General features: G+C 42.7%; 1 protein-coding gene and 1 long non-coding RNA gene across 3 annotated transcripts in view; both read left to right on the top strand.

The window, feature by feature from the left end:
- Window positions 1–394: 394 nt before the first annotated feature.
- On the top strand, window positions 395–3,235 carry LOC112968059. Of its 2 annotated transcripts, XR_003254201.1 has the most exons (3): window positions 396–616; window positions 755–890; window positions 2,934–3,235. It is a non-coding gene; the product is annotated as an uncharacterized LOC112968059 (long non-coding RNA). The 2 variants fall into 2 exon arrangements; XR_003254200.1 differs by lacking the exon at window positions 2,934–3,235 and having other exon boundaries at window positions 395–616; window positions 755–1,963.
- Window positions 3,236–4,751: 1,516 nt separating this feature from the next.
- DUSP22 (dual specificity phosphatase 22) overlaps window positions 4,752–27,872 on the top strand; it is a 40,131-nt gene continuing 17,010 nt past the window's right edge. Inside the window, exons 1-3 of the mRNA XM_026069721.1 lie at window positions 4,752–5,073; window positions 11,687–11,720; window positions 19,393–19,475. Of these exons, the coding sequence (XP_025925506.1) occupies window positions 5,053–5,073; window positions 11,687–11,720; window positions 19,393–19,475 (138 nt within the window). The 5' untranslated portion in view covers window positions 4,752–5,052. The remainder of the gene's footprint in view (window positions 5,074–11,686; window positions 11,721–19,392; window positions 19,476–27,872) is intronic.

Genomic DNA, 27,872 nt, shown 5'->3' with positions numbered 1-27,872 from the left:
CTACAGTGCTAACTCCCTTCAGTTTCATGATTTATAGCAAACAGCAATACCATTTGATTTTGATGAAATTACTGCAGATTCACAGTGACATAATGGAAGCCAAGCTTGGCCTTAAGACAGTGAATTTATAAAACAATGGATGAGTTCTGCTCTGTGGATACATGATATAAATAGGGGCACCATCTCTTCTATCCAGTACGCGGGCTCTGAAGTGCTTTAGTAATGTCTATAAGCACAATTACCATGTAGAAATCTTCAAAGAAGGGGTTGTGAGTCCTCTAAGCTCTTTCCCACCCACTGGCCATCCTCTCAGCCCAGTTAGAAAACAAACTCAGTGCTATTTATGAATTTTCATGTTATTTATTTCTGGTGAAACAGTTCCTTTTCATCAAATCAGCATATTTCAGAGGAAAACCATTCCACTGGCTATTTCCGACCAGCCATCCTTTTTATCTTCTTTCTTGCCACCTCTGAGAACTAAGTCATGACGTGGTTTCAGTGGAACCCAGCCCAGGACTTATCAGTTCTTGACAGATCCTGGATGGCTGACATGCCTTCTGCCCATGGCTGAATGTGAGTTCAGAACTCTAGTGTTTACAGAAAGTGAGATCAGAAGGTAAGAAGTAGAGAGTATTTACTTCTTTATTTTTAACATTGTTAGCTCAACCTACTGTCAAAGCAGTTTTGTCTAATTTTTTTAAAGAAGGCTCAGTTTCAGTATCAGCGTGGTTCTGTTTCTTTTGTTATTTTTCAGGCAATTGCCTAGAAGATCAATGCAGTAACTAGAGACTTGGCATCACCAGATATATTTGCGTGTGAAGTCAAGGACTGGAATTACTTAATTTATCATCCTCATATCACAAAGCAGTACAAAAATCCCTGGATCTGTGGTATGACAGGCCATGCTAAAGTGATCTCTCTTTTCAGGGATACTGAAAGCTATAAGATTCAGCAAGAGCTTTTTCTCTTATTTGCTGAGTTCATTTTTTCAGTCCAGTCATCTCAGGATAGCTGCTTTATAAAATGGACTTTCAAAGTATTAATAACAGTGCAGATACTAAACACAAGGAATAAGATTCTCAGAAGTGACTATCAATGAACACCCTGTGTTGATTTAGGCCTGCTGAAGACCAGCCCCCATAAATGCATTATGTAATAGTTTATTAAACAACAGCTGAAGAACTAAAACAGATGAGTTCTTGGAATAACTGGCAAGAGACTCAGGTCTGGCAACAGTATCAGGATTCCCCCTCTAGAGCTGTGGGGGAGAAAAGGAGATACTGTACATCACAGTAAATGTTTAAGTGGATTTCCTCCCACTGTTTTTTTAATCTTGGTGTATTATATTCTCCCATTCCATTTTTTGCTATTTCATTGTAAAAAGTTGCCCACATGCAATAAAATTCTAATAAATGAAGCACTGCAGGCTGAAGTAGATGTCCTGAAGGGAGAGTCATGAAACTTGAAAATAAAACAGAGAAGACTGCATGACACTTCCCATTCAAAAAAATGTCAGATGACTAAGTTAGATATGCTTGTATTCTGTGTGTATTGCCTAATATAACATAATGATTTCACGTGTATTGCCCACGCACAGTACTTTTTAGGGCTCTTTAAAGGATAGAAATATTGTTATTTGCACTTTACAAATGGAGAAACTGAAATACAGAGAACTGAAGTGACCAGCCCACAAACTTCCAGCATATTGACCACAAGGCCTTCCAGTTATCATGGACCTCTTAGCACAGCACTGAAGATCACTGCGGTTATCAGGGATATCATTTATTCAGTCTATTATCTTGTTTCACAAAAAGAAACTATTGTTGTAGAGTCTCTGGTAAAGAATTCTTTCATCTTTGGGGCAGAATATACTTAGTAGTTATTATGGCAAGCCATGATTCATACCTTTTGGACCTCAGTCTTATTTTGTGTGGCACGAGAATAAAACTAAATGCAATTTGGAGAGTTATGCCAATGAAATATTAAAGCCAATATCTGTGATAAAGCTCATTGCTGAGCTTTCCAGCCATAGTGAGGAGGAAGAGAGGAGGGAAGTGCAGTACGTTAAGTTGAATAGCCATCCTTCCTGGCCTTACAAAGAGAACGCTCAGATGTTTATGTGGCTGAGAGCAACATGACAGACACCACAAACTCTGTGGAGCTTCAGTGAGAGGGAGATATAGGAATGGTTCGAAAGCAAAAGCAGTGACTCCTTTGTGTCCCCCTGCTCTGCTGCAAGCATACTGCAGACATACTGGTAGGTCCCAGAGGCTGCAGGGGGTGCCCATGTAGTGAAGCCAAGGTCCTGATCCCAAACAGCCCTGGCTGGAGCATGCGCTGGCTTCCTACTGACCTGCTGGCATGGTTTGCTTTTTGAGAAAACTGACATTTGCAGAAGGCAGTGGGGGCTGGCTCATGCTGGAGCCCCCCCTGACATGGGCTGAGGTGTAGCTCAGAAGGGCTCCCAAGGCCACTCAATTCAGACACAGCAAATGTGGCCTGGCCTCAGCAGTCCATGCTGATTGATTTCCTCACACAATCCCAGGATAAGATTACTCAGCAACTCTCATGCTACACCTTGCCTCCTCACCAGTCACTTGACATAGCACTATCATGGGAGCTTGCTCTGAACTGCCTGCCTCCACGGGGAACAGGCTCTGGGAACCGAACCCCCAACTTTCTCTGGGACTAATTCTCTGAACAAATTCACCATTGGGTCAGACAAGGGCCGGGACTAGTTTAAGGACCAGGACATGGATGTGCTGTTGAGGGTAGGGTGGAGGATGTGACTGCCTCCTTGGCAACAGCCAACCTGCAATTGCAATTGGAGACTCTGAAATTTTTCCCATAAGACTATGCTAGTACTGGCAACTACTGCTTCCTTCCTCATAAAGCACMCCCCATCCCCATCACTCATCTGCTTGTCATTTCAGAGTTCATCCATCAAGTTGATACCCTGCTTTGCCGGCTGTTTGCATCACCCTATTTTCCATCTTTCACCTTTCCACTGCCTATCTTCTGCTGCAAACTCCCATGACCAGCCCAGTCCTATTGAAATGTGCCCAACAAACTACAGCTAACATGGAACTCTTTGAGTCACAGATGACACATGGATATCCATGTAATTGTTTTTTTTCCATATATTTTGGTGATTTTTGTGGGTTTTTTTTCCCAGTGTGGTATTTATGTTAAAACAACTGCTGAGAATAAAGATGCAGTTTTCTACAGTAAAATATTTCAAGTATTTCTGAAAATACTTATCCGCTTTTCACACAGATGTTTGTATAAATGCATGGAGCACCTGAAGTTGGATACACATCCCTCTTGTCTTTGTTTTGCATTTTCGCCATTAAGGATTTTACTTTTGGGGGGCAGTGTTACTGGACTAGTTAATGGCAATGATGTTAGGTAGTAATATCCTGTCTCTGTGTTTTTAAACTATGTGTATCCTGTAAGTACCTGCATGACATTCCTCCTCTCTTACGTTAATTCTTATGGGTAAAATTGCTTCAGTATCCATCAAATCACCAGTCACCATACCTGTCATAGATACATCCCTGTGAATAGTGGGGTATGGCTGTATCATGTCGTGTGTAACTGAGTGTTAGGGAGCAAGAGCATGGATTTAGACTGATCGAGCATGGCTTTGAGCCAGGCCTGCCAAGGCTCATGCAACAAACATCTTTGCTTCAAACTATTTGCTTTCTCTTCTCTTTTCATCTTAGTTAAGGCTTTATGTCTTTTACGTACCTGCCAACCAGCTGTGCCTGCAGTTTGGGGTCACACAGCAGAAGACATGCACACATGGCGTGCTGTGACAGGGGAACATGTCCCTTCGTGAGGCCCTGCTCCCTGTGCCATCCCGGCAGGCCCGACCTCACGCCTGCAGCCAAGTGCCTCCCCTCTGCTGTGACTTCTGGGCTTTTACACACCGGGAGAGAAATAGGTTGGGAAGTGGGAAGCTCTGGTGGGAGCCCCAGCGTGCTGGGTCCAGTACTACCAGCCAGGCAGTCCTTGGGCCTCCGATGGCCCATTTGAAGTCAAGCTAAAAATGTAAAATTTGTCGGCATGGATCTGGTTTCCAGACTGCACATAACAGCAGCCAACGGCATCCGGGAAGGCCAGCGAGTCATGACCTGCCGGCTCCGACACCACAGCCCTGCCCTCCCTGCAAAGCCGCACCATAAACCACGATTTCCACACGTGGCCGCCTGCGTGACCGTGTCACGCCCCAGCGCGGCTCCGCAGCGAGGTCTCCGCGGAGCCCTTTGGCCCGGGCTGCGTCCACAAGCCGCACGCACACAGACACGGAGACAGGCGGAGACACAGGGACATACGGACACGCACCCACGAAAGCCGGCCGCGGGCACGGCCATCGCTGCCCCGGCCGCCCCGCAGAGCCGGCACTGTGCCCTCCCGTTTCCCCTGCACTCGCAGCCCCCGGCGCGTGCGGCTGCCGAGGCACAGCCTGGATGCAGCGTTGTGCGGCCCCTTGCTGCGGAGACACCCGGCGCCGCTGCCGCTTACTCATCCCTTCAGGAATGAGGCGAGGCCGCGCCGGGCGCCCGCCGGGTGCCGCCGGGCGCTACAGGTGGGGCAGGTCCGCGGCGCGGGGGCCGCTGGGACATGTAGTCCCCGCGTGCGGGCGCCGCGTGCGGCGCGCGGCGGCGCGGACTACAAGCCCCAGGCCGGCCTGCGCCTGACACGCCGGGGCTTTGATCACACGTGGGGGCGGCGGCCGCGGGAGGCAGTTCCTGGAGGCGCAGCCCCGCGGCAGCTCGCTCGTCCCGGGGGCGGCCGAGCGGAAACCCGCCTCTAATCGCCCGGCAGCCGGGAGAAACCCCAGCCCGTGCGGGGGGAGATGCTCGTAACCCTTCCAAATAACAACAACAACAGCCGCCGCTGCTGCAGCAGCCATCCTAATTAACAATAAGCTCATACCCAGTCACCCCCGGCAAGCACTCTCCCATGCACGCTGACCTGCCGCTGGCAGCTAATTAGCCTGCAGCCGACAGTTTCTCCTGCGGTGCTAAAGTGCAGGTCGCTTAAGCCATGGGGAATGGGATGAACAAGGTAACGCTGCTTATCGTTATTTCTGTGTGTGAGTGCGTGTGCGCGGGCAAGGCTGAACGGGTGCAGATCTCTGAGGATCACGGTCCTTCCCCGCTGGATGCCGCGTCTCCCCCTCCTTTGTTTCGTACTAATCAGCCTTAAATTGCGTCGATGCAGAAAACAGCAGATGCTGAAGTTGTTCCTAGGCATCTGATTAAAAAAAAAAAACAAACCCAAAACAACAACAGAAGAGGTTTTTCTCTTTAACTTTGACTTTTTTTTTCCCCCCCGAGGCGAGGGGGAARGGCAGAAGACCAAGGCTGCACGTCTCCCCGGGGGCGCGCTTCCTTCTTGGCTGCCGCCGATGCCGGGGCTCTGCCCGGGGCTGGTGCTCGCCCGGGCTTCCCCTCGCGGGCGGGCGCAGCCCCGCACGCCGGCGCTAACCGCCGGCCCCAACGGCCGCCCGGCGCGGCGCGGCGGCGGGGGTTAATGGYGGCGGCCCCTCGGGGCTGCGCACCGCCTGCCTGGCCCTTCCCGCCGCGCCGGGCCCTGGAAATCCCCGCCGGCGCTCGCCCCGGCCCTCTCCTCCGTGTCCCCCCCCCCAGCACACACCGGGCAGCGCTTTTCAGGGGGTTGTGAGCCCCGGCTCAGCCTGGCCCCCCCGCGCAGGGGCGGCCGAGGGCCACCTGCTGCCCGAGGTGCCCGCGAGTGGGGCCTGGCGGCGGCGGGCGGCGGGTGCCCTCGGCCTGGGCAGACCGAGCGCCCGGCTGACCCGTGGCAGGAGCCTGGGCACCGAGCTGTGAGCCCGGTGAAGGCGGCGAGTGCACGGACATCCTCGACTTCGCAGTCGCTTGCCTCCCCGTGCCCAAGCTAGAGCTGCAGGCACTAGCCTGCTCCCCCGCCGCAGTCTGCCCGTACTGACTAGCGAGTGGCAGTAAGGGCTCTGAAAACGAGGAGCCCCAAGCAAACATACTGGTTGTCGCTGGTGGGCCGGGCTTGGTGTTGGGCATACACCTCTCTTGCTCCAGGGGGACAGGAAAGCGCTTGGCCCAGTGGAGATAGCAGTGGGGAAGGAAGATGGATCTTCTCTGTAAAGGGTGTTGGCTTTTTGGCAGTGGAGGCTTATTGTAAGCACTGACTCCCCTGGTATGTTGTGGTGCTTATCAAAGGACAACCGTGATTTGTCTCAGCGTCTCCACCTCTGTTTTAAACCCAGGTTTGAAAGCATGGTGGTAGCTAGCCTTTTATATAGCTTACCATGAAGAACAGGAGCTGAGTCATCTCTTCTGTCTCACATCTCACTTTGAGTACTTTGGGGGCAGCTTTACTCTGAGTGTGGCATCCTACAAGGAACAGAAGAACTAGAGCTGGCTGCTCACAAGTTTTGTATGTGTAGCATCCTTGTCCCCTGGAAGTCAGTCTGGTGAACATCCAGAGTACTTAGTGAGCTATCAAAGAAGTGAAGTCTTTTCATTCAGTGGATAGATACATTGAAATGCAAACTTTAGGTGGAGGAAAGATCTGGCTGGTTAATCTAACTGAGTTAGTGTTAGTGGATAGGAATAGAACTTCCCTTGGTGGTCCTTGCCATTTTCTCCCTGAAAGGCCGAGGTCAATGTCATGATATATAGTCACTCCTTGAAGATACTTCTTCCAGGAGTGGCTGCTAAGGAAGAAACGCAACTGGAGAGGCTTCTTTCAAATCTTTGTAGTTTTTCTTGTTTGTTTGTTTTGGAAAGTTAAAAATCATCCTGTCACTCTGGATGCTTTGACAGGGGATGCTAAAGTTGCAATTTGGAATTCTTAGTTCTTTGAAACTTAGCACTCTTTCTCTGCAGCACATCTTGCTGTAGTACCACGTGAGCAGGAATTGGTGATCTGTGACTTGTAAGTTTGATCAATTTAATTCTGTTATGTCTTGCCCTGACATGTACCAGCTGGAGCTTTCAGGACAAGCATAGCACTACCTTGATTTTTTTCTCCTGCCTTCTTACTGCTTTCATCAGGACGCTGAAATGTTCTGCAATTCTGGAAGAGTTGGCTCCTCTAAGGAGGCTATAACAATGTTAGGTACTGGCCATCAGGGTTTATTTTTGTAGGGGTCCCGAGTGTAGGTCTCGTACGAGCCCCCTTCAGAATGTGCCCCTGGATCATCTGTTCCTTTTGATCTTGTGAGTCAGCAATAACCGGAGGGGCAAAGAGAGAGGTGGAATCATGACTGCCACTGTTTGGAGGTATTTCCTTGACTCAGTGTAGTCTTATCAATACAAATTACCTTAGTTACCAAAAGCAGTGCTTTTTGTCATAGAGCTATATGCAAATTATAGAAGAAAATAAACAGCTTAACCAATGGTAGATTATTTCATTTAAGAGAATCTCTTTGTACTAAAGCCAGGGGAAGAGGAGTAGTTGTGACCTGTAATGGGTATGGTAAGGAAAAGCTCTAGAGATTGCTACAGCTGCTGTTGCTGCTCTTGGATGCTGAGCCTTTCTCAGTGGCATGGTCCCCTCCTATTCTTCTGTAACAGGATAGTGATGTATTTCATAGCAAACAGTAATTGCACCTGACTTTATGTGGCCATTAGTGCTGATAGGAGGGCTGGAGGCCTGGCATACTCTGTGGGGGGGATTTTCTTTTGTTGTTAATTTTCTTATTTGTAAAATTAGCTGTGCTTGGGTTTTTTGAGTTTTTTTTTTCTTTTTTTTTTCTGAAGCCCATCCAGGCCTCCTGATTTTTTTCCAGATTAAACTGAAGTTCATAATACTGTTCTCATTCTACTCGGAAAAGGGGAGTTGGCTAGTGAACATGCTTTGACTTCAAACTTACTGCTTAACTACAATTAATTTTCAGTGCCTTACCTTTTTTACTTTTTTTTTTTTTTTTTTTTTTTTTTTGAATCTTTAAAGTACAGAATGAATAATAGGATCTGACTGTTAGGAAATTGTTCTGGTGTCCTGATTTGTCTTCACATTTAATGTCTAAGCTTGACTTGTATTCAAAGTTCAAGTTGAAGTCTGTGGTTGAAAATTATAAAGATGTTTTCCTGGAGCTGAGGGCTAGCAGCTGAGATGATGCTAGAGATTGTAGTACTTAGATTTGATTCTCTGTGAACAAGATATGCTTAGTGAAGAGTTTTTCCTGGGATTTAGTCCTTGCTTGTCCTGATGCAGTTAAACGCCCATTATTCATACAGACCCTTTTTGAAGGGGTGAGTTGAGTGTTATCTCTACAAAAATGGCCGATAAGCCATTTTCGTTGTAGAGGCTGATTCATAAGAAATGCAAATCAGTGTGGATAGTTACAGCTGATGCAAATAGTTCTATGGAAGTCAGTGAAGCCGTGCCAATTTACATCAGCAGCAAATCCATCTCACTGATCTGTGTGACTCTCCTGTGCTGCCTGATAAGGCGGGCTGACCTGCTCCTGAGTGTGTTCTGCAATTTCTTGCCATCTCCACAGAAAACTCAATCAACTACAATGAACTTGTCCCAAGGAAGTCATGTGTCCAGAGCATCAGTTGATACTACCGCAACTAGAAGTAACGTTGGGCAAGGAGTTTGCTACTTTATACTAAGTGTGTGTCTATATAGAAAACAATGACAAAGTAGCCATTTAACCATATTCGAGAGAAGCATATCTTCCAAGAGGACTGATACAAAGTGTTAGCTGTCCATTGCAGGGCTTTACCTTTGTGCGGGGTATCCATTARCTGTTCTCACGAAAGAGATGAGAACGAAGACAGGCGTTGCTGTCCTTGTTGCTTGGTTGTGCAGTCTCGTACATCTGTTATTTAGTTTGTGATCATTTTCTCAATGTTTCGGATGATATAAAGAGGCTACTGTTTTTATTCATAAAGCAGTGGTTGAAAAGTGCACAAAAACAACCACCTTATTTTTTTTCTCTTCTGCCTCCCGCCCCTTCTCTCTCACACACCCCTAGCAGCCATCGGCCTTCATTTTTTGTAGCTTCAAGTTGCAGTTACTGATGGCAGTGTGAGATGACACGGCTGAAAGTTCCCAGCCATAGTCTAGATCTGAAGTATTAGTCAGCACTGTATGAAGATTCACTTCTTTCCAGGTAGCTTTCACCCATAGTAATGTTTCTTGCTTCTAGAATGACTAGGACAACAGGGGTAGCATCTGTCCATGGTTGCATGGTGTCCTAATTTTCTATCTAGCATACAATGTTGCTTCATTATGCACAAACTTCTGGATTTTTCCTCCTTCAACAACAGTCGAAAAATCCTCTTTTTTAAGACCCTTCCTCCCCTAGTGTTTCTTGATATCTCTTTAATTTGTAATGTCTAACCTTAATGACTGTGACTGGAATTTAAACTTTCGTCCTCTCTTGAGAGCATGTACTTGATGCAGAAATAATGTCTTGGAGTCTAAAATGCTGTAGCCCACAGTAGGCTGTTGTGATTTGAGATTCATGCTACAGATAGGAAATACCAGACTGCTGTTTAAAAATATCAGAAAGGCTTTTTTTTTTTTTTTAATCTCTCTTTTTTCTTTTTAAAGCTTAAGTTGAGGGAGCTGGCTAGGGTGAACTTGTGAGCTTGTTGGTGAAATTGTTTGCCAGTTAGACTCATTTTTTTGCTTTAGAGCCTGTTTTGTCCGCAGATTTTGGCCCTTAGCAGTGGTTCTCAGGTAGTCTGCTCTTTAGAGCAGCTGCTGGCTACTGATTCCTCACCTGAGGTGGTGGCCTTTGAGGGTCTAGCAGAGTCAGAGCTGCAAGCATGCTTAAACTAATAAATTGGTCCATAAAACTGTGACTCTTGTCCATGTGGAAAGGGACAACAGGAAGTTGCCAGGATGCTTTTCCCTGCTTGATACCCCATCAATGGAAATTATCCTGCTCTTTTTTTTTTTTTTTCCCCCTCCCACTTTTACAGAAAAGTTGAATATTTACAAATGAAAAATGAAGAGGGAAGAAAAAATGGATAAAGGTGTATGGGCTTATCTGTGCAAAACTTACAGGTCCCTGTTTGTACAGAATTAAAGAAACTTTTTTTTTTTTCCTGTAGTTTGTGTTGTCTTCTAGTCCTTAATTATATGGGTTTTCTGAATTTCCTTCCAAGACTGAATGGCAAAACCAAGAAAAGTATGCATGAATACTCTTTGGCTTTGTAAGTAGTTCAGGGTGTTGCAAGGGCCACAGAGAAGTCTTCTTTTAATAATGTTTGCAGAATTGTGCCCCGTGGTCAGAGCTGATGTGATATGGTACATGGTGATAGATCACCCAGCAAAGCTGAGGAAGAGGAAGGTTTGCACAACCCAAAGCTACCGGGGGTGTGTGATTTGCTGGAGATTCTCTTTTTTCTGTAAGGCTAGTAAGGTAATAGTGAACACTATGTTATTACCAGATGCAACCCATAGCATTAAGGCAGATCTGAAGCTATTTTACAGGCCCTTCTGTTGGCTTGCTAACCTTAGTGTGGTAAGCTGGGTTGCCTTTCAACAGGCAGGTTGCTGTGAGGCAGAGGCTTGACTGATAATCCCTGGTGAAAAGTCCTTCATGACTTTTGGAATTTCTAGGCTGCTGGACCGAGCAAAATGGGTGGAGTTTTCCCTTTAAATAGCTGCACTCAAGAGATTGTTGCTGCTGTTGTGAAGACATTTGGGTGTTGCTAAGGCTTTAGGAAGTTAGTGCTGACATATCTGTATTGGTGGTATGCTCTGCATGCACCGAAGAAAAATGGATCATACGATCACGCTGCCACAATTTTAGTCTCTTCAAAGGATGTGGGTGTGGGTCAGAGATTTCCAGGTGGCAGAGAACAAAATTTGTGGCCAGAAAGTGTGTGCTTTTTTTTTTGCTTTTTTTCTTTTTGAGTGTGTCCTCGCTGCTGTTTCCAAGTTGGGAGGGATATGAAAGGGTGGGAGGGGTAGCATCGCAGTGTTCACCCGCCTGTGTGTGTGCACACGTGTCCTTGGGCTGCCCAGGGCTGGTCCTCAGGCTGAGCTTGAAACTCGCAAGTTAAAGAAAGTCATGTAACTGAGAACAGTGCAGTCTTCTAGGAGTGTTGATGTGAGTGGGTAGATCTGGGAGAGGAAAATGCAACTCACGGACTTTCATCAATTCTCATTCTATGTGAATACACAAGTAGCTGTTTGCAGTGATTTCCTCTGTGTAAGAGCGTGAGAGTGCTGTGGCCCTGACTTGCATGGCTTTGCACTTTAAGCGATTTGCTGGATTTTATATTTTGCAGTGCTTTGTCCAGCTTGCTTAGCAACTTTAGGCAAATCACTTACCTTTTCTGTCTGAAGTTTCATCACTAGTTAAATAAGGGTAACTCTTATCATACAGCAGGGGGCAGGGGGAGGGGCAAGTTGTGAGGCCTACTTCATATGTGTAAAACACTTTCGATACCCTTGGAGAGAGACCACTATGTGAGAGTCCGACATGATTAACAACTGGTTCTCAATGAAAGCTTTCAGAGTGCAGCATACCTAGAGTAATGCAGTTTGAGAAGGCTGCAAAGATGCACAAAATGTTGTCAGCACTTTTTAGATTGCATTTGACAATAGTCTGCTGCTAAAGTAGTATGTTCCATCCTGTATGCAAATTGAACTTTGTCAAATTGTGTTACCACAAGATATCTATATTTGATACTATATTTCTTTCTCACAGATTCTGCCTGGCTTGTTCATTGGCAACTTTAAAGGTAAGATTAGTTTTATCATTATCTCTAGGGTTACTTAACAGGGGTCTTAAGGTATTGTTTCACAGGCCTACAGAATTCTCTAACATCTGTGCAGCTTCTTTAACCCCATCTTGCTTCATTTCTGGATTCACCTGGTACCACTTAAAGAAGAATTTGTTTGCTCTCTCATCCATGTGCTGTGCTGCAAGTACTTTAAGAAAAGAAAAAGGAACACCATCTCCTCGGAGCGTGCTTCAGCTAGAATTCCTAAACACTAGCCTCTTTTAAATGAGTCCTGTGCTTAGCAGACAAGCATGTGAGCCAGACAGATTCTTCATAAGGCTTATTTCAAGCCCTCCTTATAAGTAAAGGTTTAGTATGCCTCCTGCTCATTGCTTTCATTATGCTGGTTATTTATAACAACTGCTAAGGAGTTCTGTTATCACTGCTTGTGAGACTGATAGGTCTGTAGATTGCTTTCTGACCACTGATACACTATCCATGCTGCAGATGTAAGACTCTCATCTCTCTGGATTTTTTTCCCTTTTGCTTGAGGTTTACTTTTTTTTTAAAGAATGACAGAACCATATTTAGAAAAAACAGAAAACTTTATATAGACATCCAGATGACCTGTTCTCAAAACACTCTGTTAACAACAGTTCCCACTATGCCTACTCAGAAGGAAATGGATTGTGCCTGTTAGTTGTTTTGATATACATAGACCCAGTATTTTCTGTGCTTGGGTGTGATAGTGAGGCAGGACTCACAGGGGCAACTGCAATATCATGCCCTTCCATACACGTGGTCTGTTATGACTGAACAAGGTCAGTCAGTGTAGACTCTTGGACCAAGCCTATTTTTTATTTTGATTTATTTATTTAATCAAGTAAAGTGGGAGAGAGGAAGGATGGGAGGGTGTTTAATAGTAGATGCCTTCAGGTTTCAGACTGCCTGGTGGAGTGGGCAGGATGGACCCAGTGAACATGGCTCTGAATCTCTCCTTCTTGCTGTGGCAGCCCTGCCAGTCAGCCTTTGACAGTCCGCCCAAGGGAGTGAAACTCAGCCGGAGCATCTGTTTCTTGGTGCGGTTCTGTTTTCAGCTGATGAACAATTTGACCAGCTGAGGGGAGTTGGCCGAGGTTGCAGAGTGAGTCAGCATCTCTGCCAACCCCAGTGCCTGTGACCCTCTTGCTTGGGCTGCTCTGGCCATTCAGCTGTGTGCGTTGCAAATGGTCCATAAATGGTGTGGCAGGTCACTTCTATGCTCAAAGTGGTGGTGTGCTCATGAAAGTGGGTTGAGCAGGCAGTGTAAGTCTGGCTGAAAGTAAGCAGAGGCTGAAATGCTTCAGCTACCTCCTTAAAAGAGAGAGAGGATGGGTTAGTTTTGATCTAAATGTCTGTGTTATGGAGTCTGTTCTTACATTAATTAAAAAACAAACAAACAAAGCAAATGTTCATTTATTTATTGCTATGACCTTTGCTTGCATTGCGTTTAATCATTATGTTCCACCATTGTGAGTATCTGTTATTATATCTCAAATTACTGACTGTATCTGAGGAGGAAGAGAGAAGATTACTGTTACAGCACTTCACTAATATAAAAGCAATTTTTTATAATTTTGGCCTTTTCTGCCCTCCACTCCCCTAAGAACAATTGCAATGAGCTGTCTGTGCAGTGAAGTCATCCCATTTTGGAACAGACTGTTGGTTTATCACTAGTGTCTTTTTCTGGAGGAATCTGATTACCATGTTCTTGGGGCATGTTCTGATTTGTGGCACTCTTTCAAAAAGTGACTAATGATTTTTGAGTCTTCCATAAAGGGGATCATTGCTGAGAAATACACAGTAGCATTTGCAATTGGGCTTGGTTAGAATATCCCGATCTGGGTAGCTGAAATGTCTAGCTACTTTTAAAGTCATGGGTTTAGAAAATGAATTTCTGTAATGCATCCTTGTTGAGCAGTCTGGATATTTCTTCTTGCAACTGATAGCTATAATTGAATAGAGTTGCATCTGGTCAGTAAGAGGAATAACACTGAATCCCTGACGTTACGCATCTCACCCAGAGACATACTGAGGCATCTGTTCACCCTCTGTGTCTGTGTGGCTGCCAGAGAGGAGAGAGCTGCCCCCAGAAAGGGAGTCAGAAAGGAATCTCTCTGCAATGCTCTGATCTGCCCTCTGCAGGATAGTCTCTCCTCCTTTCTCCATTGACTATACAGGGAGCCCAGGCAGGCAGTTTTTCCATAGCTAGGTTATCGAAATACCATTCTTTGCACACTCATCTCTCTCTGTTGTATGGAAAACCTCTGGGGAAAGAGGCATGGTTGTTTCAGATTGGTGCCCTCTTCCTTCTAAATGAAAGCAGGATATTAAAGGATGTTAAATATGTAATCCTGGAGGAACAATGCGTGGAGGAGGCATTCAACAGCTGATTGTGGCATTATTATCCAATATTCAGTCATATTTTTATTCTACATATAGGGCTTCTGAGCGTCTGTCTAGGCCTAATTAACACATAGTCTGTGGGAGAGGACATGCAAACTTCTCTTCATTTAATTCACGGGTAAACTGAGGCACAAAGACTATTGCAGAACAAATCTGTGGCAGAAATGGGAGTTGGTTTGTGGGCTGCTGCACAAGCCTTCAGACACATGCAGTGTGAGGGGTTTTCATAAACACCTTAGAGTCTTTAGGATTGAAAGTTACACGTAATCCTCATTATGGAAAGCACCAAAGTACATGCTGAAATGCCACTGAATCTACAAGACCAAAGTATGTTTTTACAGAATTTTCCTGAAAAAGGACAGATCTAGGCTTGTGCTTAAATGTTTATTGTAAGATTTATAAGTATGATGCTACTCATCAGTGGCACATTAAAATTGTGCTGTGTTCCTGAGGTGAGTCTGAGATTGCACAGCTAGAGGGCAGAAAAATTCAAGAAGAACCACTGCTGTCCATACAAAATACCAAGAGTGAGTTTAGTTTGAGAACCCAGAAGGAAATGGATCTCTCAGGCTTCTGCAGCAAAAGTTCCTGAGGAGTTATTTCTCAGGAATAGCAGGGGAAGGCGGGAGCAGCACTAGGGGAGAAAAATGAGGGGAGGGAAAGAGAGAGCACTACCCAGACTCTTTTTCCCTGTTCCAGTTCAGGGTGATTTTGGTTTCTTGCAGTTGTTCCTTTCAGATGAAATTCAATCCTGCAAACCCCTCAGAAGACAGAATTTTTTGTGGGATTGCATAGCAGTGTGCATCTTTTCAGCACTGGAAACCTGATGTCCCTTGAAAGGCATCTGTGCTCATGATAAAAATAAGTGCTTTGTTCCCTAATAGACTGATATGGCAGGGCATTTTTTTGCCTCTTTCTCTGCATGAATAGAAAAAATATTATTTCTTCTGATATGAGGTTTTGAATGAGTGGTTGTTTGGTTCCAAAGAGAAAGTTTCACAGCAGTCAGTGCTAGAGACCCAAGAGCGTTTCTACCTTGTTTATTGAAGAGCTTGTGTCCTTCCTTCCTTGTAGTTGTATTTGGAAGATTCAGGTTTTTCCAATGAAATATTTGGGGGCTTTTTGATTTGAAAGGGAAAGCCACAATATGAGGTTTAATTCCACCAAAGACTCCAGTGGTGTTGTGGATGAGCTGGAGAGACTTGGGAAAGTTTCTACTCTTCCTGTTACTGAGTATGAAAAGATAGTGTCCACCAAGTGATTCTGCTGTGTTTCTAGATCCGTTTAATTCCTGTTATCAGCTTCTTTGTTCTTTTAAGAAAAGTTCCCTTTTCTAAGGTTTTGTTTCAGGTATTGAAAACAGGAGAGGATGAAGAGACCACTCCCTTTTTCAGGTTCATCTTTTAAAGAAAGACATCTTTTAGGTACTTGCATTAAAAAGAGCACTGGACCCTTCTCCCCAGCTTTCTCACTCCCTGAAAAGGTCCTTCTGAGAGGTTGGGACAAAATATTTATGAGAATGTATTGTGAAGTGGGGACAGGAGAGATGGAGTTTTTGTTCAGGTGCTTGCTGTGTGTTTGTGTTTTCCTGCACATGTGGAACTACTGAACTCTGTGAATGGAACACAGCTTTCCAGCTGGGAAGCCGTTCTCAGTGATAGCTCTTAGTGCTTTGCACCACTGAAGATGAGGTTCTCCTTTAAATGTCTATCTCTAGTTGTCTCCAGAGCAGAAGATAAAGTGTAGAAGAAAATACATTCTATTTAAAAATGTAGTGATGATGAAACTGTCCTTAATCTCTATATATCTGCAGGTTGAAACTTAATGCTGTTGTACTTCCGAGGCTAACTTGTTTTCTCCAAGCAATTGTTACCTTTTTTACATATATAACCTAAAATTTAATACCAAAAACCTAATACTGGTTAGCTTACCATGTTATAAGAGTGTGCCTGCTTTTTCCACTAACAACAAAGTCAAAATTGTGCATTTGAAGGAGCAAGGATGTCTTTAGTTTGAGACAGCTAGCTAATGGGAGAAAAGGTGACAAAAATGAACAAACTGAATTCATYTATATTTTGTGGAGATTTTTCATCTTCTAAGTTCACAGATGAGTTGCAGTTAAATGTTGCGGATACAGACCCATATCACTGTAATGTTTTTTTTCCTTTTCTGGTTTGGTATTTTGCTGTTATCAGTAGAGTTATCTACTGATACCAAAGGCCATACCTACAGCCTTCCTATTTCAGTAAGGGAGAAATCTTTATTTATCACCTTGTATCTCTATGGAATTCGAAAAGATAATAGAGGATGACTATATGTAAATATGAGACTTTGTCACTGTAGTATTAGAGTTCTGCAGTCATTAATGTGTTTTATCAGGAGAACAATACCATTGGAGAGGTATTGTCTCCCTTTGGCGTGTGGGGGACTGAAGTGCAATATATTAAGTGATTTGCTTCCCCAATCACACAGGAAGACTTCAGTGCTACAGGGAAATGAGTTCAGATTCCACCAGTCCCATTTCAATGACTCTGCTTTTATGTTTAAGTGTCTGTAGCTCTCAGCATATGAGTAGAGATTAGAGCTAGCAGTAGCAGTATAAAATTAAGTGAGAAAAGAAAAGCTAAATATGAGCATGTGAGGGAAGGAGGAAGACTTCCCTTGTGTGAATTGCATCCTTTTTTTTGAGGAGAGAGTTTCCTGAAGGCTATACTCAAAAGCCCCCATCAGCTGGGAAGTTTTTCACCGCATAAAACAAAATATTAGGTAACCTACTATGAAGAATAATCCCATGCGTGAGGGATCCTTATGGATGTGCTAGATGGACTCTAAGTTTCTTTAAATCCTGAGATAAGATGTATCATGCTGTGATTTTGAAATGTGAACCTGCATGTGGCTGTACAGCACTATGCTACAGTAAAGAATTCAGAATTACTGTGTTAATGGTGACTCTTCTGGCTTTTGGTGGTCCTCTGCAGAATGCCTTAATTTTTTTGAAAACTTATGGTACAAGACCGTGAGTGACAAGAAGTCTAATTTGTGCTGCTATTGAAATCAGCTTTGCCTGTGCTATCTGCAGTGACTTATGGTGGGGACTGGGGGGAACATGGGGAATTTCCCCCTTTTAAACTATTTAAGGTTTAGATCCAGATAATACAGTCACTGGCTGGGAAGCTTTCTCCTCTATATTCTGTGATTTGAGTGAATGTTTCCTAAATATATTAGGCCCTGCTGCTTATCCTGGGATGTAGCCCTAGGATAGCCATTCCCTGCCTGTATCTGAAATCTCACTGTCTTATTGTACAGTTTTGATTTGTTGAAATTCATGTCACCTGAGTGTCTTTAATTAACTGAAAAATTAAAATCTTTCAGTCCATTTGAGTTGTACATGTCCATTAGGCCATCCAGTCTGGATCAAAGCAGTTAACTTCTAATTTGGGTTGTATCCACTTTTAAAGCTGTTTGTCTTGTGTGGCAAGCTGCTTCTTACCATTTGGTCCATACATATAGTTAGAGGTTGGAGTCTGGTTGTGCTAGGTATGCATTAACACTGAATTCCAGCCAGCAGGCTCTGAAATCTGCCCCTAGACTTTGGAGAACAGGAAGCACTGATAGCATATTTAGGATGTTTTGTGGGGCTTCCAAATCCTTGCCTGCTTAGGTGTTCTCTGAGAAACCAAGATTGTCCTCTACACCGTTAATAAATCTGGAGGTTTAGTGGATTAAAGGAAGTCTCTCAGCAAATGTCAGCATTTCTTCTTTGAAATGCTCACTCTGAAATTCTTAAGAATTAAATTCTATCATCACAGAACAATTTCAATTTCTGTTTCAGATGGAATTTGTTTTAATTCTGACCTGAACAGAGGCACCTATGCACTAGTCATGCAAGCTTGCCCTGCATGTGAAATCCATGCAGTTTTGACTCTTCTCTTCATTTTATTAGCCCTAGAGAAGCCTTTTAATTGGATTAGATTTAAGTTTTATTGCTTAATATTGTGCTCATGTGGATCTCATCTATGTGACAATATAATTAAATGTCCTATTCCTCTTTGTGAGGTAGAAAAGGCATTGAAACTTTATAGTGAAGTAGAATAAGATGAAGCAAGAGATACTGATTGAACTCTTGCACATACATAAAGAATGTACAGGTGATGCTATTGTTATTTTTGTACCTAGAGAGAGCCGGTTTGAAACCTTTGTGGTCAGTACTCTTTTTTTGTGTGTTCCACCAGGCTAATGTGAACAGATCATATGGGCTGATTTGGAAGGCAGGTGTTCACATCGCAAAACCACTGCTGTAATTGCCATGATGTGTTGTGCCATTCTCAAGTGAAAAGGTCAAAAGTAAATGGACACAAACTAGCTTTTACCTGTATTAGTGGTTCTTGGAGGTAATTTTCAGGTAATGGCCAATGCTAATGGCTAAGGATGGGGAAAGCTGCTCAATGACTACGGATAGTCTATTTTACCTTTTTTCTCATAGAAACAAAACCATATTTTCACAATATCTAGCATAAAATTTTCAGTCACCTCAGTCTGCTTTCCAGTTTTGAATGTTTGAAACCCCTTGGTTAAAGGTTTAGGAGACACCTTTCTACAACTGCACTTCCTTTCTGCAGTGTTTTTCTTTTTTATACATTTGATATCTTCATCCTCCCAGTCTCTCTTTTCAGACTTAAAACTATGCTATGTGTTGGCTAAATGCACCTCTTTGTCTGCTAGTCCACAAGAAATAAGTATCCAGTTCTGTCACTGGTTGACCCAGTTAGTTCTTAATTCAAGTGATATGGTTGGCTTCCCCCCTTAGACTTGGATATCACAAGATCAATCCCCCAAGTGAGAATATATCTCCTGAAAGGGGATTTGTGAGTACAGAGGAGGTAAGCTGTTTCTTGTATGGCTCTGACTACTTGTTCAGATGGCCGTCACCTGCACACAGAAATACACACAGACTTATATTTCAGATGCAAAATACATGAAACTTTTGACTTAAGAAAACATTCCTTAGTCACTTAAGCTCGTTCTTTATATAGTTTATCATTTGTTTTGGAGTTACAAATGTTTCTTTTCCCTTCCCCCTGTGATGATGGTGTTCTAGAACAGCTGCATTCGGGGTTTTGCTTTGCTTTTGCTTTATGAAGAAATGTACCAATGATAGTGATTTTCAACATACACAAGGGAGAGGGGAGTGGGCTCTTTCAAGAGATTAAAAAAAAATTCTCTTCCTTTTTTCCCTTTATCACAGATGCCCGAGATGTAGAGCAATTGAGTAAGAATAACATTACGCACATTCTTTCAATCCATGACAGTGCCCGCCCTATGCTTGAGGTAAGAAGGGTGGGGGACTCCATGGTAAACTCTTATTTTGCAGTTGACTGTTCCAGTCATCCTGGTGTTAATTTCATATTCTGTACAATTGGTGTTTGAAACTGATTTTCTTTTGGAAATGTTTGACAGCAGTAGTTTTGAGATTCAGGAACAGATTTCATTCTTGCTGCTGTTACAACAGCAAAGAAATCTAGCTGACAAAGGAAGAGACAATTGCAGTGTCAATCAGTATAACACAATAATGAGATTGTGTTATTAATTTAATAGTAAAGGTAAGTTTTTTTTCTGTGTGAAATTCAAGCATCACATAAATAATATTCCTTCTCCATCTTCCCACTACCAGCCCTCCTTCATACTGGGCTCCTTTCTTGAATCTGTACAGCAGGTTGTTGTGCAAAATGTCTGCAATCCCTTTCCATGTAAAATAGCATTACTGAGGCTTGGGGTGAGGGAGGAACCAGTGCTTCCTAATATACTACATCTAGTAGAGCACAGCATCTTCAGGTCTCAAGCACTTTAATATGAAGTATTATTCCACATTTCATGGAAGGGAAACTGACCTGAAGAGATGAAATGACTTGACTTGCTGTGTCATTTTGAGCAGTGAAAGAGTTGAGACCAGGCTGAAAGTCTTCTGTGTTTCACTGTTGTGCTTTCCTCTTTATGTCACTTTACCTTTGGAGGAGGGCAGTGTGGCTGGACTATGCTGTACCTTAAAATCTTACTCTTTTGATATATATTGGGAACTACTTGTTCCCCTGAAAATTTTTCTTCCTTCCCTGCATTCTGCTTTTCACCAAATATGGCAAAATAGGGGGCAATTGCTGATGCTGCTCCTCAGAACCTGCTGGGAATATCTGCTTTTCACTCTCTTCATGTGCAAAGTCTCCAGTGGATTCAGTCCTTAAACTGCAAAATTTCCACTTGCCCCCAGGCAAATCAGTAGGTAGGCTGAACAAAAGGTCTCCCTAACATGTCACAGTCAAAACCAAAAATCAAGTCAACAGTGAATTCAAGGTCAACTTTGAACTTAGAAGTGTGAAGCAGAGCTTAGGCTGTCGGCTTTATTCTAGTGTCCACTTGACTTGTGCCTGATGTTTGTTAATTCTGAAACATGCTGAATTTTAAGACTGCTCTTAGTTGAAGCAATGTGCAGTTGCATTGACTAAGGGAGATGTAATTTGGAAGCTTTCTGCATGTGTTTCCTCTAGGATGTTGTTCTCTAAAATAAATAGAAGCTTGCTTTATTTTATTATTATGATCAGAAAGGAAGGAAGACTAGTTATGGCCTAGTTCAGCTGCAGCCTCAGGTCAGAGTTTCTTCTGGTAGTGGTAGTTTTGGCAGCCCGCACACCACCCCCTCACTTGTGGTGGTGCATCTGTTTGTGGGGTTGCATGGTGAACAGAGCTGGTCTGGGTTAAATACAACTAAGTTGCTATTTCTTCCTCTAGCCACCCCCTGCAAAAAGCATAAAGGATTATATTTACCTGGACCAGTTTCCCAGTCTGGTTTACCATGCAGTCTCTCAGAAGTTACTGTGGCATGGGAACAGTAGTGGCTGGTGTGAGGATGGGATTGTTCAGTTCATCCCTTACTACTAAAAGGAACATTTCTCCAGCTGTGCATGCAACATACTGCTTTATGTGCCAATAGCATGGAAAATAAGTGTTAAAACTTCTCCCCATTCTTTTTAGCTGGGGAGAGATTGCAAGTTCCACCTGTCTGGAAGCTGAGTTGATTATTATTAATTGCCTTATCATTCAAGGTCTTACTGCAGTGTTTGCTTGCAACTAAATGCTTCTGTTGAGGAACACGGACCTAGAAAGCATCTATTATGTTGTGTTAATTCCTTTGTTATTTACATCTTTGCCAGGTTGTATTTAGGTTTGTTCACAGCCTGTGTATCCACACTATGCTTGGGGTTTGTTCTCAAGTCCATTGAAGTCACATGGGAATGCTTCTCCTCTGGATCTCACTCTTCATCTTTCCCCCAGATTTCTGTGGTGGAAACTGGGGGGTTGCATTTGTGTTCAGGTATTCATTATTCTGACCTTTAATCATGGAACTGCTGTGACATGAGACCTTTTTGTTGGAAGTTCCCTGTTTGTGTGTGTATATATATGTGCGTGTGTGTCTGTGTGTATATATATATGTATATATATTTACATACACACGTATGTACGTGAACATTGATCATCTCTAAAAAGCTATATTTTCTTGAATTGCAGTAGTTGCGTTTGTCTTTTGATAACAATGTTTTATTTTAAGTGTTTCCTAGTTAACCTATAGCAAATGCTGCAAATATTTCATTAAACAAAGCTTTTTCTATAAGACATGAAAGGTAAGCATTTTTAGGTTCAGGATCTCAACAGTTTAAGTAACACATTGTTGAAGTGAATTTGGCATTTTTTGGCTGTCCGTGAAACAAAGGAATATGGTCCTCAAAGAGGTGACAAATTACCCACATCTTCCTTGTCAGATTTTGAAGCTTCAATATTGATTCTTTGTTTTGATGCAATAATACTTCTGATGTAGCACTTCATTACATCTGATAACATTGGGCAGAAAATGAGACTGACCAATCTGGTTTCATCGTCCATATTGCGTAGGAGCAATACTCATATACCGAAATTTGCTTTCATTTCTTGTGGTGAACACCAACTTGCTACAGGCTGTAAAAAATACTTTCCATTTTTATCATTTATGGCATTGCCCCTCTCTGCCTGTGTGATGCTATGTACTGTTTTTCCCTGATTGTGTTTAAAATATTCACAGTACCTTCTAAAATGTATACTTTCCTCTGTGCTTTGTATGCTGCAGTATTTGGAAATATGTTGCTTTAGTTCCTCATAGCTTACTAACTTTCAAGAAAGTGATTGAAGAGTTCTGTGAAAAATATTTGTTATATTGGTTTGGTTTTCAAAGTATGTGCGTCTTGAAGAAAAATGATTAAAAAAAGAATGTGTTTTCATTGGAATTTGATTTCAAAAGTTGATCATAGTGATCATTTACAAGTTCTCATGGACTTGTGATTTATAGGTTGCTTGTAAGCAAAGATTGTGCTTGGGAAGCTATTGCTAACTTTCAAGCTGGATATAAGACTTAATATTTTTAGATATTGGCAGTCTTCATTAAGTACAAGGCATAGAATTGTTTTATAAGACTTAAAGTGATTTAGACTGGAATGAATTTGCCAAAATCTGGACTAACTGTCTTGCAAAATTGCCCCTTAGTTCCTTTTGTATATTCTTTTTGTATAACTGGTTTCAGGGAAACTTGTCCTTTAATAAAAGCAAGCCTGAAAGTAATTTATATTCAAAAAGTATCCTAAGGCTGTCATTCCAATTAAGTATTTCACTGCTATACAGCATCTTAACCACTTAAGTAAGCGTTTTGTAGTTTAAAGATCCATGTATATAACTCCATTAGAAAAACTGTAGGTAACTGGTGGTGTGTCCAACAAAAAGAACTGCATGCAGTATGGAACAAGGTTTGTTATTTCAGATGCACAGAAGCCATCCCCTGAGTAAAGTAGTGTCTGACAGCATCATGCCTGTTGTTGCACAGGCATGGAGGTAATAGCCCTGGTGAATCAAGTTGGCTTCTCCAGAGCATTTTGGACAGCTGCCCATGGAACGGTCACAGATGTTTTATAAATCCACACAAAAGCCATATACAGGGGAGAATAATTAGGTGTCTTGCCACCTGCTTTCTAATCTATCTCAGCTAGTTCAGATCTTAAAATCTCTGCTCAGAATGTGAGAAACAGTGAAGGGTAGATGGGAAAACAGATATCCGAGAGTGTGCTTCAAATAATTATATAACCAGCAGTGACCTGTAGGATCTCTTAGTAAAACTCTCTTTAAAACCAGAATGAACAGTTATGGGGATTGGAGACCAAAAGATAGGTCTGACTGTTGTGGTATCCTGATATCCTAACCAAGCTGGTGCAGTCAGCAGAGCCAGTCAGGTGCAGTCAGTCAGAACCCACAGATGATGTGGAAGTGCTTAACTAATCCTGAGCAATTCTTCCCCCTGCCTACAGACAACCTATTGCTTTAAAGAAAAACAGCTAGGCCAATTAGAGCTTTTGCTTTGATTGCCCCTGCAGCTATTGCTCTTAGGGGTATCTCACAAAAGCTGGGAAAAAGTCTGTAGAGACATTCCTGACAAGCCCAATGTTCTCTAACTGGCAGAACTTTTCAACAAATGTCAGAGGACACAAAATACCATAACCTCACCTTGCTACTGTTGTACAACACACAGAGCAAAATAATACCGCATCAGCTTTTATATTTAGTTATTCTGCACCATTAAGTCTGAGTCTATGAAATTTTGTGCCACTTGATCTGAGTGAAGGAGATAAAGGCAAATCTTGTTTACAAGGTATCTGTTTAAAGGTCCACTGAAGTTAAAGCTGTTTCTCTGTGGACTTTCCTGGCACTTGATCCTGTCCCGGGGATGGTACTTGGAGATGGATGTGAGCCCAAATCAAACAGGATTTTGGTATGAATTGTGCAGCCACTTAAACACAGATGCATCCCTTCCTTGCTAGCATGTGCTGTGCTGGACAGCAGTGTGCAGCAGCTGAGCTTGCAGCATCCTTAATTCTCACTGTCGTCTGCATGCCCCCTGCTCCTAACCTCTTTCTGTTTTTGTGTGAGGAGTTAATTCAAGTAAGGCTGCATAATAGTGGTCTCTGGACTTCGTATTCTACAGTCAGAGCTTTTGGTCCTTGGTCTGTCTGAGGCTCTTCAATTGAGATGCCAGTTGTGGTGACTGTGTGTATTATAGGACACCTGTCCATCAGCAAACAGACTGAAACTACCAGCTTCTTTCACATGGGCCACCACACACTTGTAAGTTGCTAGTAATTTTGTTGCTCTTGACGTGCACCAGAGGTTTAACCTAATAAACATATGAATTTTACTGGCCCTCTATGGCTGTGGAGTCCTTTGACATTAATTTATTTATAGCATTGTCACACTGACCACTCTGCCCAGCACCAAAGCCATCTTAAGTTTTAGGCATCTCCATTTCATGGGTGTAGCCAGTCTAGTCTGTTTCCCTGTGCAAGCCTTGCTATACCAGCAAGTGATACTGATCTATGCAGATGTGTCTGTTGCAAGTCCTGTGGTTTGCTGGATTTCTTCTTCAACAAAAAGGGTAGCCTAAAAGCACTGCACAGAATTGTTTGAATGTTCCACTAATGTCTTCTTGCTGCTGAGAAAATAATTTGTGATGCCTATGAAGCATCCACCCTTCTTTTCCTCTAGCTCTTTTACAGTGGTTTTTTTTTTTAGGTTATATGGCTGTTTTCTTCATTTGCAGTTAACCAGAGCACCTGCAGAGGACAGTTATTCTTTTTTTCTTTAATATTGTGATGCCCTTAACAGTGTTGTCTTAATCTGGTACACACTATCTCCAGAATAGTGGCTTCCCTCCCCCTTCATCTGAATTGATAACTACCCAGAGCTTTGATGAGGTAGGTGGATGGTGGTGGAGGTAGAGAAGAGCTCATTGCTAACTGAACTAAGCATCTTTCTTGACTAGTTTGTTAGCTTGTGCAGCCAGAATAAATTAAATGAACTGTATCTTTGAAATTAAAAAACTTCTAAGGCCAGGTTGTCTTATAAAGAAGTTGGATCCCAAATTAGATTTTTCTTGCACATTTTAAAATTTTAATCAGAACAGAAGTATGGTTTCAAATACTCAGTCTCTAAGAAACTGACCTCACAGGAAAGGGAAGAACAAAGTTAAAAATCTTTCTGTTGAATCTTTTAGAACAGTCTTTCATATTCCTCCAATAAAAAGCCAAATGAATTAATAGAAAAGAATACAACCAACAAAAAGATGCTGCAGTTGGAACAGAATCAGTAAGTAAGTGTGAGGAATAGAAGTAGAAAAACAAGGACGTTACAGAGAAGCTGTATAACTTCTCTGTATCAGTTTTGTTTGCTGAATGCTGTGATATATCTATTTTAGGGAGTATTAAGGATGAGACAATTACAGCTGGGGAAATCAACAGAGAAAGTGTTGAATCAAGTCTGTGAATTAAAAAAAAAAAAAAATCATGACTGGTTTGTAAATCCAGACCTTTGGAGGAAACCGGAGAGCTAAGTGGCTGAACATCTATCAAAAGTCAAGAAATGTTTCCAAATCAAATGGTCATAGCCTGCAGACCTGCTATAGATAATGCATTCATATCAGCCTCCATAAAGATCTGAATTCTCACTTTTTAAGCATGGCTGGATATTGCAAATCTAAGTTCAGTATTAGCTGGACATGAAAGCCTTGCATGCAAAAGCGGGTAAAAGGGGATAGAGGAACTGAACTGGCTGCTCTGGCACAATGCAAGTAATCTTCCTCAACACAGTTTTTGGATGGTATTTTTGCTACTGTTTTTTTTTTTTTTTAATTTAGAAACTACTGTATATCTGCTGTTAACACTTAAGAACATGATGAGGTTTACTGTTGAAGGGCTTTTACTGAAACTTTGAAGGGGAAACTTTTCAGTCCTCTAATTCTATCTCTCCGTCACCAGTTTGTGGTAGCTTCTTTCTCTATCGTGGCCGCACAGTCTGGATGGGTTCCATTCTTTTTTTGGTGTTGGTGGTGGGGAGGGGGGGGGGACCCTGTGCTCAAATGAAAGAAAAAATTCCTGTCCCCCCTAACTGATATAACTGGAAGTGCTGAAGGCTTTCTTAGTGCATGCATCTTTGGTTCTGAAATCCAAAGGAATATCCCCACACAGAAACCAACTCAGAAAGCGTTTGCCTGGACTCAAAAGCATACCACTGCTTAACCAGACATAACTAAATAGGGAAATACTAGGAAACCAATCAAACTTTTTTTTTTTTTTTTTTTGTGAGTGTACACTAATTGTGGACAGATGCTGCTCAGTAAGTGAGAACCTCCATCCAGTCTGTTAAAACTGTTTCTGTGCTGGATAGCATACAGAAGCCTTGAGCTATAGGAGGACATTCATATAAACAAATTGTATCTTGATGACATGATGAGAAAAGTCATCACTTTTGGGTATGTCTGAGCAGCATATTCTCTGCACAGGTTCTGCTGGCTTTTGTATCTAGGCCAGATACTTATGGGAACTATTAAGGACCAAAATGGCAAGGCAGCATTCAAAATCAGAGATGCAAATATCACATCACAAGGTCAATACTATCATATAAAGATTAGCTCTGCAAACTGTTAATTCAGTCAAGGCAGACTTGCACTACATTCTTATATCAYCAATATCAGAAACTGTCAATTTTCAGCCATTCGGCTACCATCAAGAGGACAYGTACAAATGCCCCTTTTAATCAAAAGCTTAACTTTCTTGTATGTTTCACTGCTTTTTCATGGTAAGGGTTTTCCCTCATGAGATGTTTCAGAAGACCATGCTGAGCAAAACAGCTACCATTTTTCTTTCAGGTATAGCAGTGCCAGAGGATTCTATGTAGTAATGTCCTGTCTGGCTTTGGCTCTGCTGGTGAAGTTGGGAGCTCTGACTAATTTTTCAGAAGTGACTTTGGTGGCCCACTAAGAAGCCTCCAAGAGACTTCCACAAAGCAGCTTTTAAACTGTGTCAGACTGGGCCTTCACTACGAGTTATTCTTGGCAGAAGCTGCTGTGGTGGTACACTCAGTTTGTTGTTCAGTTTGCTCAGCTAACGCTAGCTGTTTTGAGGGAAGCACATTCCTTCAGCGGGGGATGGCTGGGAAGAGAGGACAAGGACGACTTGAAGCTTTCAATGGCGAGTTGCTTGTATGAGGGATTTTTAGACCAGCAAAAGCCTGGTCTGCTGTTATTCATTGGGTGACTACTGCATTGACCAGAACAGGACAAACCCTCTGACCCATCCTGTGCATAGGAGATGATGTGGGATATTAATTTATGTCTGTAATGTGAACATATGGCAGAGGTGTGATGATTGTGTGCCAGTATTCCCTGAAAGAGAGGCAGCTTGGATATATTAGTTTATTGTAGTACTCAGAGATCCTTTTTAGAGTTAGTGACCAAGTGTGATAGGTACTGCTCAGATGTTAGATAAATTCACCCTGACATGCCTGGAGGCCTGGATACACCATCTAGTCAAGGCAGATTAACAAAGTCCTTCCTCTTAGTTGCAGTATGTAACCCTGTGAATGTTCTTAGTATGTCCTGAAGGAGATAAAACCCATTTTATGGTAAACTTATTAATGTTTTCTCCCACCTTCCATTCCCTTAGATGAGCCAAGTTAGAATTAGAATTCAAGGTTAGAATTAAAAGTGGTATATGCAGCTCTTTGTGTAAGTAAAAAGCCTTAACTTCTAATCAGTTCCCTCATGTTACAATTTTAGAAAGGGGGATTTGGAAGAAAGATGGAGAAGAAGAGGTACAGGGCTTTAATAGG

This window comes from Apteryx rowi, unplaced genomic scaffold, assembly GCF_003343035.1.
Source record: "Apteryx rowi isolate R43461 unplaced genomic scaffold, aptRow1 scaffold_3, whole genome shotgun sequence".
NCBI classification, from domain to species: Eukaryota; Metazoa; Chordata; class Aves; order Apterygiformes; family Apterygidae; genus Apteryx; species Apteryx rowi.
This window is presented reverse-complemented; position numbering and strand designations above follow the sequence as displayed.